The sequence below is a fragment of the Pan troglodytes genome, chromosome 5 (assembly GCF_028858775.2).
Source record: "Pan troglodytes isolate AG18354 chromosome 5, NHGRI_mPanTro3-v2.0_pri, whole genome shotgun sequence".
Taxonomy (NCBI): domain Eukaryota; kingdom Metazoa; phylum Chordata; class Mammalia; order Primates; family Hominidae; genus Pan; species Pan troglodytes.
In genome coordinates, this window is record NC_072403.2 from 34,166,525 (window position 1) to 34,177,575 (window position 11,051).

The 11,051-nt window shown below is 42.8% G+C and overlaps 1 protein-coding gene across 9 annotated transcripts; it reads left to right on the top strand.

Annotated features, from left to right (window-relative positions):
* Window positions 1–969: 969 nt before the first annotated feature.
* Window positions 970–9,547, top strand: ZSCAN9 (zinc finger and SCAN domain containing 9). 9 transcript variants are annotated; one of them, XM_009450713.5, is made up of 5 exons: window positions 970–1,450; window positions 3,082–3,574; window positions 3,760–3,907; window positions 6,405–6,557; window positions 8,622–9,547. In XM_009450713.5, exons 2-5 carry the CDS (start codon window positions 3,155–3,157, stop codon window positions 9,236–9,238), a joined length of 1,338 nt encoding a protein of 445 aa, XP_009448988.1. In that variant the 5' UTR covers window positions 970–1,450; window positions 3,082–3,154; the 3' UTR covers window positions 9,239–9,547. The 9 variants fall into 9 exon arrangements, 8 of the variants coding, with proteins under 8 accessions (XP_009448988.1, XP_054541637.1, XP_054541638.1 ...); XM_054685662.2 differs by having other exon boundaries at window positions 996–1,403; XM_054685663.2 differs by having other exon boundaries at window positions 996–1,403; window positions 6,471–6,557.
* The last annotated feature ends 1,504 nt before the right edge of the window (window positions 9,548–11,051 follow it).

Below are 11,051 nucleotides of genomic sequence, written 5' to 3' on the forward strand. Positions count from 1 at the left end.
AAAGAAGTAAAGCATAAAGCTTGGGTTTATTTAATGCCCTCAGAAGGCTAGGTTGAGGAAAATAATAAAGAAATTTTCCGAGCTACTACCGTTTTGGAGTTAAAACAGATCATGGAGCCTCCATTAACACACAAGATACTTTCTTACTGCTTTAATAAAATAAATGATAAGATTCTGTTAAAACAAACAGAATATAGTTTAATCTACGTGACACCATCATTCTGGTTGGCATAGTAAAACTGATGAATGACTAACAGTACCTACAATTATGCTCTTTTGTACCAATAAAATTTATTTAAGGCTGGGCATGGTGGCTCATGCCTGTACCAGCACTTTGCCAGGCGGAGGTGGGAGGATCACTTGAGGTCAGGAGTTAGAGACCAGCCTGGCCAACAAAGCAAGACCCTGGTCTCTACCCCCACCAAAAAAAAAAAAATGCTGGGCATGGTGGTATGTGACTGTAGTCCCAGCTACTCAGGAGGCTGAGGCAGGATTGCTTGAGCCAGGAGTTGCAGTCTGCAGTGAGCTATGATGGTGCCACTGCACTCCAGCCTGGGTGACAAATTTATTTAATTGGTTTTGGTTTGATTTTGTATTATTATCACTAAAACTCCAGAAAACTTTTACAGCAAAAAAACCAAAAAACAAACAAAAACAAGAAAGAAAGAAAAGGAAAGGAGGATGGGAGAAAGGCAGGAAGGGAGGGAGGAAGGTAGGAAAAGAGGAAGGGAGGGAGGAAAGAAGGCAAGCACGCAGGCAGATGCCTAAATAAAGAATACATAGGGGCCTGGACAAATAAATTGCTTTATGGACTGTTATGCACCCATAGAATAAGTTAGACTTACATGATGAGTAAAGCTGTTTAGGATACATGAAGTGAAAACGTTAAAATAAGCGGGGGAGAAAAGGCTAAATATAAAATAATGCCATTGTGTGTGTGAGAGAGGATCACAATGATATACAAATTCCAGGCTAACGGTGACAGTGGCTGCCTCGGGGAGTGGGACTAAGGAGGGGTAGGTGGGGTTTGACATTTTACTTTATTAATTTTGGTATTGTCTGAGGGTTTTTAAACCATAAATAATGTATTAATTTTAAAAATGCTTTTAAAAATCAGCATTTTCAATAGTTAACGGTCTATGCTTCAACAACGTTTTCCGTTTAAAACCTGTGTGCGGCCCACACACGTATGACATTCTGGTTATGTGATTCACTGCTGAAAAAGAACTGGACGCCAGGAAATTGGGGGTTGAGTCCGAAGCAAGGTGAACGCCGGACATCGAGACATGGAATCCTAGACCGGCCCGGAAGTGCCTCTGCTCCGTCCGCCTTCGAGGAGAGGTCGGCATCTTTCTTCCCTGCCCGGCCATTGTTCGTGCCGCGCTTCTAGCAACGCCGGGCCGGTAACCCCCTCTCCCTCCTTGCGCGTTCCGGGTCTCGTGAGTTGGCTGTGAGGACCGGGAATGGAGGCGGGTCAGGGAGGGTGGGGCTGGAAAAGGGGTGTGGAAAGTGAACCTCAGCCGCTGGGAAGTGGGAGCCGGAGGAGGGGGCGGCGGTCAGTGCCGGGCGGCTTCGGGCGTCCCCTAGACCAGAGTGGTCATCCCCAGCTGTGGGGACATTGTACAAGAAAGGGTTGTAGGAGGACTGCGAGGCTGAAGGGTCACCTCGGTGAATAACGACAACAGGCTTAGGACTCAGGGAAAGAAACACCCGGGAGAGGAAGTTAAGGACAATTAAGACTTTGGCAGCCTTCACGATGGAGAACCTGTATATCCTCTTACCTCTAGATTCTGAAAGCAAATTAAGGGGCGTTGAATGGACTGGTTTTCAAGCGCAGAATGCAGCAGTTCCCGATTCCCTTTTCCTTAGTTCATTGATTCTCAAACCTTATAATACATACAAATCACTGAGGAGCCCGTTAAAGGGCATATTCTGGGTCTCCCTGTACTTCTCTCCACCTCCCAATTCAGATTCCCCAGATGTCTGCCATAGGGCCTTTCAAGCTGGAATTCAGCTGCTGCGCTGTGCTTCCTGACATTTTGGAGACACACATTTTGGGAACACCCCCATGGGTTTCAGGGGCTTCCTGCGTCTGTGGAGAAAACTTGGGCTTCTTTGGCTTCTTAGGATTGTCCTCAAAAAGAAGTTGACCTTGGGCAATCTACTTAACTTTCCCTGGCTTCCATTTCTTATCTAGTGAAATAATTATTATAATAAAACCTCAGTGGGTAATTGTGAGGATGAAATATAGTCTTGTATCTGAAAGCATATTGTAGACTTGTGCAGTGTTGACTGTTATTCTTCAGTAGCAGCAGGGCGGTGTGGAAAGCTCCAGGACTTGGAATCCACCTAAGCCTTTCTTTCTGTAAATTTAGTGAAAATAATACCAACCTTAAATGGTTGTTTTGAAGATTAAGAAAACTGAAGTAAATAGTAAAGTAAATGTTGGTTCATTCATTTAGTCGACAGTAACAATATTTCCATTTATTCTTTCTCTAAGTTGATGTTTATACAGTGAGTTCAAACTTTTTATTCAGACTTTCTGAGTGATCGGTGCAGTCCCTAATTCATGGGCTGTTTTCCTCCATGAACTCTGTGAAGTATTATTGCTATTTCTTCTTCACATAAAGAAACCAAGATTGAAAGAAGATTTAAAAACTTGGCACAAGGTCACACAACTAGTAAATATTAGGATCAGAATAAAACCTAGGTCTGGGTCAGGTGTGGTGGCTGACACCTGTAATCCCAGCACTTTGGGAAGCCAAGGTGGGAGGATCACTTAAACCTAGGAGTTTGAGGTTGCAGTGAGCTGTGATTATGCCACTGCACTCCAGCCTGGGAAACAGAGTGAAATTCCCCATTTTAAAAAAAAAGAAAGAAAGAAAACCCATATCTGGGTAACTTAAAAGCTTATGCTCTTTGCACATTATGAATATATATATTTCCATTATTTCCATCCTTTGGTCACCAAATCACTTTTCAGAGAAGAGCTTTAGGGCCTATGATAATTGCTTGTATTATCAGTTTCTGTCATCAGCTATTATCATTTTTCTATATAAATAATTTATTTTTACTGCTCAGGCAAGCGCCTCCAAGGTTTGTCTTGAAGCATAGCTCCAGCTGGAGGGTACCTTTTAAGCTGTTCAAGGTCAAGATGAATACAAACTCAAAGGAGGTTTTATCCCTGGGTGTTCAAGTTCCCGAGGCATGGGAAGAACTTCTGACAATGAAAGTGGAAGCAAAAAGTCACCTTCAATGGCAGGAATCCAGACTGAAACGCAGTAATCCACTGGCAAGGGAAATCTTCCGAAGGCACTTTCGACAGCTGTGCTACCAAGAGACCCCTGGACCAAGGGAGGCTCTTACTCGACTCCAGGAACTTTGTTACCAGTGGTTGAGGCCACATGTGAGCACAAAGGAGCAGATTTTGGATCTGCTGGTGCTGGAGCAGTTTCTATCCATTCTGCCCAAGGAGCTCCAGGGCTGGGTGAGGGAACACTGTCCAGAGAGTGGAGAAGAGGCTGTGATTTTGCTGGAGGATCTGGAGAGAGAGCTCGATGAACCACAACATGAGGTAGGAAGGGAGATTTGCTAGAGAAAAATGTGTATTTTGGCATGCCAAGAATCCTTGTAACTTCTGCTTTGTGTCTCCTTGACATTGGTGATAAAATACTCTCTTCCTGTTTCCTTCTTTCTTGGAAGTGTTTATTTCAGACAGTTAATTTCTTCAAAAGTCAAATCTTGTCTTTTTGTCCCCAGATGGTGGCCCACAGACACAGACAAGAAGTCCTCTGTAAAGAGATGGTGCCTCTAGCAGAGCAGACACCACTGAGCCTTCAGTCCCAGCCTAAGGAGCCACAGCTCACATGTGACTCTGCTCAGAAGTGCCATTCTATTGGAGAGGCAGGTGAGGGACAGCATTTATTTGATGTTGAACGAATTTCACCTGGTCAAGCAAAAACAAACAATAAACCCAGAGCTGGGAAAACAGGAGACCCAAAGACTCCTTACCAGATAGCAGTAATGGTCAGTTCTTCTGAGAGCCTAGTGTGCTCATCTTTGACCCTTCTCCCTGCGTGCAGACTTCTCCCTGAGTACCACCCTGGAAGCTCTCTGGACTTCTGATGCATGGTACATGAGGAAGGCTTTCAGGGATCGCTGTGGAGCACAGCTTCAGAGAATGGACTTCAAGGTTTGACAGACAGGTTCAGATCCTGGCATCACCTCATGGAAGCTGCTTGTATTGGGCAGATTACTTAACCACTTGACCTCAGATCCCTCATCTACAAAATGGGGTTGATAATAGCTTTGGTTTAGTCTACTTGCGCTGCCTTAAGAGAATACCACAGACTGGTTGTCTTTAACAGAAATTTATTTTCTTACATTTTCAAAGGCTAGTAGTCCAAGATCAAGATACCATCAGGTATGGTTTCTGGTGAGGCCTCTTCCTGGCTTATAGATGGCCATCTTCTTGCTGTATCCTCACATGGCCTTTCTTCTGTATGCATACAGAGAGAGAGCAAGCTCTCTCATCTTATAAGGACAGATACCATTCCTACCCGATAGGGCCCTTCCTTATAACCTCATTTAACTTTTAATACCTTCCTCAAGGCCCTATCTCCAAATATAATCATATTGAGGGGTTAGGACCTCAGCATATGTGAGGGAATACAATTTAGTCCGTAACCAGTATGTACCTCAGAAAGTCATTGTGAGTATCAAATACAATTTATGAAAAGCACTTGGCATGCATTATGCTTAATACATGGTCACTATTGTCACAAATCACCAGTGCCACCCTTGCTGATTTGGGTTCATACTTGCAGTAGAAAGATATGAGATATGCTTAGTAAGTGGCAGAACTGTATGGGAGAATCCAGTGAAATCAGACTTTGCCATTTCCTTCTCTGTAATCTTCTGAGTGGTGGCAGTGACCACCCTTGTGGATATAGTACTGAGCACTTGGGACTGAGTCAGCTGCTTTCCCATTCTAGCCCTCCCTGCAGGAATTGGCTCTAGCTTGTCTGATTTCCCACACATAAAATCATGCCCTCTTACTGACTTTTTGTTAATGTTCTGACAATCAATCTGTAGCAAGGTTCTACTGTTTTCAGTTTCATATTACCCCTATATGCATCAAAGCTTCAACTTCCCTTGCCTCTTTGTCCCTAGGTTCTGTTTATTTCATTTACCCTAGCAATTATGGATTTCTATTACATGGAACTCATCTCTTGATTTAAATTAAAGTGTATGTGTTGAGTAAATTCTGTGCAGACCTTCTTATAGCTTCTGTGACTTTATCAGATTAAAATTGCTTCTGATATCATTGTCCCTCTTTATGAGCATCTTTCCAGTCAATTTGTTTCTTTCTTCTTCCTCTCTCTATGAACTTGGACCTTTTATTTTCTAGCCACTTCCTTTCTTCTACCTTCCAAACTGCATCTAGAACCCTGCTGAGAATCCCCTTTTCCAAGAAGCACATCTATATTTTCCACCTATCCACTTATCTATCCATCTATCATTCAACAAGTGTTTATTAAGCATCTACTATGGCTGTAGGAGAATATCCAGAGGGCATCTGGAGACTGGAGTGTTCTCCTTGTAGGATATCAGCGCAGGTATGTGTTACAAATTTAGGTAAAGCCAATATTATAAAACAACATAGTGTTTGAAATTACAAGGACCAAATTCAAGTTCCAGCTTTTCAAATTCTTAGCCAAGCAATATTTAATAGGTAAGCTTGAGTTTCTTTTTAAGTTATGCTGATTATTTAAAAATCCAAATAATACAAAAGTTTATATAGTAAAAAATGGAAGTTTTCCAAATCCTACTCCCTAGAGGTAGCTACTCTTGTCACTTTGCTGCATATTTTGCAGACGTTTCTCTATATAGTCTGTCTACCCATATATATGTATCTTCCCATATTTTTCTTTTTTTTTTTTTTGAGACGGAGTCTCGCTCTGTTGCCCAGGCTGGAGTGCAGTGGCACGATCTCGTCTCACTGCAAGCTCCGCCTCCCGGGTTCATGCCATTCTTCTGTCTCAGCCTCCCAAGTAGCTGGGACTACAGGCACCTGCCACCATGCCCGGCTAATGTTTTGTATTTTTAATAGAGACAGGGTTTCACTGTGTTAGCCAGGATGGTCTCGATCTCCTGACCTCGTGATTCGCCCGCCTCGGCCTCCCGAAGTGCTGGGATTACAGGCGTGAGTCACAGCGCCTGGCCCATATTTTTCTATAGTTCTTTAAAGAGATGGGATAATAACATCGAGTTTTGTGGTGAGTCAGTTTGATAATATATCTGAAAGTGCTTCATAAATCATGAAAGTTGTATAAATGGTAATCATTAAAAGGTGGGAAATGTCTGAATTTTTATATTCTACCCAGCTCCCTTATGAATTTCAGATTTAATACGAAGTTTGAGGAGAAGGGCAGTACTGATCCCACTTGGGGCCCATCTGTTCTCTACAGGCACATTTTTATTTTCCAAACCTGTTGTGATCCCCCAGCTAAAAGGAGGAGGAGAAACATGGCCTAACAACAGAGGAGTCCTAAGAGGTACCTATTCTTGTGTGTGAGAGACAGGACAGTTAGATATGGGAGAAAGAGGCAAATATTTTGGTCAAAAGAGGAGGCCTGGGTCTGTTGTCCTTGGCCTTTTTCTGGGTTGCAAAGTGAAATCAGACTATGTGCCAGGCATGATTCTCAGGAATAAAACAGAAGGATCCTCCTCTCGTAGAGATTAGATTGTAGCAAGAGGGAGATAATAATAAATATAAAAGTAAAGAAATGATACAGTGTGTTAAAAGGTGATGAGGCTATGGAATAAGGCAAAATAGAACAGGATAAGAGAGATTAAGAATGCTACGGATGAGGCAAACAGATTGTGATATTAAATAGAAGAATTAAGATAGACCTCATTGAGAAGGTGAGTTGAACAAAGACTTGAAGGAAGCGAGAGAGTGGGCCTTGCTTTCATTTGAGGTGAGAAGTTTCCAGGAAGAGAGAAGCACTAGAGCAAAGGTCTTATGATGGGAATGCACCTTGGATAATTGTGGATTTGAAAGTCATAAAGTATAGTAGTCCTCACTATTCAAGGGGGATACATTCCAAGACCCCCAGTAGATGCCTGAAACCAAGGGTAATACTGAACCCTGTATATACTATTTTTTTCCTATACATACCTAAGATAAAGTTTAATTTATAAATTAGGCATAGTAAGAGATTAACAACAATAACTAATAATAAAATGGAACAATTATAATAATATGCCAGCCTCACTACTTTTGCACTTTGGGGCCATTATTAAGTAAAATAAGGGGTATGTAAACACAAGCACTGAGACACTGCAACAGTCAATCTCATAACCAAGATGGCTACTATCTGTGCAACAGGCAGGCAGCATGTACAGTGTGGATATGCTGGACAAAAGGAAGACTCATGTCCTGGGTGAGACAGAGCCAGATGGCATGAGATTTCATCATACTACTCAGAATGGTGCCAAATTTAAAACTTAAGAATTGTTTGTGCTGGGCGTGGTGGCTCACGCCTGTAATCCGAGCACTTTGGGAGGCCAAGGCGGATGGATCATGAGGCCAGAAGTTTGAGACCAGCCTGGCCAGCATGACGAAATCTCATCTCTACTAAAAATACAAACAAACAAAAAATTAGCCAGGCATGGTGATGTGTGCCTGTAGTCCCAGCTACTCGGGAGGCTGAGGCAGGAGAATCGCTTGAATCCGGGAAGCGGAGATTGCAGTGAGCCAAGGGGCGACAGAGTGAGACTCCGTCTCAAAAAAAAAAAAAAAAAATTGTTTGCTTCTGGAATCTTCCATTTAGTATATTTGAACTGTGCTTGACTGTGGGTAGCTGAAACTTTGTAAAGGCAAAACCACAGATAAGTGGGGACTACTGGACTGCCTGAAGCACCTAAGTAGTAGAAGTTTAATACTTGTTCTGAAAATGAATGAATGAATACATGAAGTAACTTTCCTTGGAAAGGGTCACTTTGAGGTTATCTCAGAAAGGAGAGAGAGGTGTAAGGGAATACTCCAGAGAAGCCACCCTAATCTTTAACCATCCCTCCCTATGAAGTATAAAAAAGGTACTGCCAGCTGGGTGCAGTGGCTCACACCTGTAATCGCAGCATTTTGGGAGGCTGAGGTGGGTGGATCACCTGAGGTCAGGAGTTCAAGACCAGGATGGCCAACATGGCGAAACCCCGTCTGTACTAAAAATACAAAATTAGTTGGGCATGGGGGTGCGTGCCTGTAGTTTCAACTACTTGGGAGACTGAGGCAGGAGAATCGCTTGAACCTGGGAAATGGAGGCTGCAGTGAGCTGAGATCACACCATTGCACTCCAGCCTGGGCTACAGAGTGACACTGGCTCAAAAAACAAAATAAAAAACAACGACTCAGGCCAAGTCTACATGGGGATGGACTGACCTGCATTATGCCAAAGAGGGCAAACGTTCCTCCCTACGTAGGGGAAGGTGTTACCACACTAGCCCTTCTGTTTCTAGCCCACTTCCTTTTCTATGATATATTTTTATAGACATAGTCACCTTCCCATAGGCTCAGGGAACAAGTGACACTTACCTAGCCTTTTTCTTTGTTTCAGATGAAGTAATCAAGACTGAGGACAGAGAGTTGGTGCTAAGGAAAGACTGTCCTAAGATAGTGGAACCACATGGGAAAATGTTTAATGAGCAGACCTGGGAGGTATCACAGCAGGATCCCTCACATGGAGAAGTTGGTGAACATAAGGATAGGATAGAGAGGCAGTGGGGAAACCTCTTAGGAGAGGGGCAACACAAATGTGAAGAATGTGGGAAGAGCTTTACTCAGAGCTCAGGTCTCATTCGACATCAAAGAATTCATACTGGAGAAAGACCTTATGAATGTAATGAATGTGGGAAAGCCTTCAGTCGAAGTTCTGGTCTTTTTAATCACCGAGGAATCCACAATATACAGAAACGGTACCACTGCAAGGAGTGTGGGAAGGCCTTCAGTCAGAGTGCGGGTCTTATCCAGCATCAGAGAATCCACAAAGGAGAAAAGCCGTATCAGTGCAGCCAGTGCAGTAAGAGCTACAGTCGGCGTTCATTTCTCATTGAACATCAGAGAAGCCACACAGGGGAGCGACCTCACCAGTGCATTGAATGTGGGAAAAGCTTTAATCGACACTGCAACCTCATTCGCCATCAGAAGATCCACACAGTGGCTGAGCTGGTCTAGGGCTTGGCTATGAGCAAGTTTTCCAGATCACCACCCAAGTTGTGTGGGGCAGGTTGAGACTAGAAAATGCCTCTTTCTTCCTTTCTCCATGAAATGTGTTTGAAACAAATCCTGACTTAAGGCCCAGGGACTTCCTTAAAGGAAAGTTGGGTGTTTGAAGCTACTGTTTTCTCTTTTGTTCGTTTTACCTCTTTCTTACTCTTACTAGCTGTGTCCCTCTTATTTATAATTTATTTATTTTTTTGAGATGGCTGCTAAACCCTTCTAATAATATAATAAATGGCACTGCCACAGCCAACATGCCTGAAAGATTTGGTATCTGTGTTTAACTACAAAGGATAACAGAGTTCTACTGATGGTTTATAACAATTGGGTCTTTGGTGTTCCCTGTGACCAGGGTCTACACTATAAACACCTTTTCTACCTTACTGCTTCTCTCTGACACCTACGTGACTCTCCCTTGGAAAGTGACCAGCATTGGCTGTGTGTTTCAGTGTCTGCAGTGTGTGTCCGCTTACTTAACCATAGTTGGTCCTCACAACAGCCACACAGGGAAATGAGCGTTATCATTATCGCATTTTACAGATGAGGACTCCAAGGCTTAGAAAATCCAAGCATCAGAGCCAAGGCTGAAACCCTGAACTTTTATTTTTAGTAATGCTTTAATTTTGGAATAATATTTGACTTACAGAAATGTTGCAGAGATGGAGTTCTCATATTCCCTTCACCTAGATTCTCCTAATGTTAACTTGTAACGTCACACCTTTTTAGTTAAACCTTGGCTTTTAACTCCAAATCTCAATTTCTTTATGATGTCAAGCTTTGTACTGATACCAGATGTCAACATTTTAGTCACCTGGAACTCCCTTAGAGTTTTTCTATCACATCTTCAGTGTTAGAAAGTCATCTGTATCCTGAGTACCAGGCCACATCAGAGAACTGGATTAATCCAGGTAAGATGCTAGCTACTGTCTGAAATGTCCTCAGTCTTTCTCTTCTGTTTGCTTGGCTTAGGTCTAGAGAAAAAAATTTCTTCCCTGTGTAGATCTTTAAGAAAATCAATTGTACGCCAGGTGTGGTGGTACAAGCCTGTAATCCCAGAGCTTTTGGAGGCCAAGGCCACAGTATTGCTTGAGGCCAGGAGTTCGAGACCAGTCTGTGCAACATAGTGAGACCCTGTTGCTACAAAGAAAAAATTTTAAAATTAGCTGCGTGTGGTGGTGTGTGCCTGTAGTCCCCAGATAGGAGGTTGAGGTGAGAGGATCACTTAAACCCAGGAGTTTGAGATGCAGTGATCATGCCACTGCACTCCAGCCTGGCCACAGAGAGAGACCCCGTCTCAAAACAAAACAAAACAAACCCAGAAACGTTGTCTCAAAACAAAAAAAATCAATTATGCTGCCTCCATCAAAAAATTTAAAAAGGAAGAAAATTTTTTTAAAAACTGGAGAAGACTTACGTCGCCTTAAGTGTTCTGCCCCAGAGGAAGCCTTTCTCAGTGAAGTTTACTCATGGAGAAGAGGAATCTCCCTTTCTTAGGACTAAAGACTTGAGGCTTGAGGTTTCCCAAGGCTCTTTGCCTGCCCTCCCTTACTCCCTTTTATGATTACTAAGGCTGCAACCCCATCTCTTCCCTTTATGTATTTGATTTAAATGTTCGGAGGTTTCCTGAGAGATGGAAAAGAAGTGCTGCAATTTGCTCAGGATGAGTCCATACACAGTTGAGTTTTGCACTGTTTTCAGTAACTCCTAAATGTGTTGCAGAGCAGTCAACTCTTGAATTGGGGATTATGTAATTTAACTCTTTTATGTA

Bases quoted from the DNA above. Each gene is read 5' to 3' on its own strand.
- ZSCAN9 (XM_009450713.5), top strand. From the start codon at position 3,155: ATGAATACAAACTCAAAGGAGGTTTTATCCCTGGGTGTTCAAGTTCCC. The intron at 3,575-3,759 runs GTAGGAAGGGAG...TTTTGTCCCCAG, and splicing joins TCGATGAACCACAACATGAG to ATGGTGGCCCACAGACACAG. The intron at 3,908-6,404 runs GTGAGGGACAGC...TATGAATTTCAG, and splicing joins CCATTCTATTGGAGAGGCAG to ATTTAATACGAAGTTTGAGG.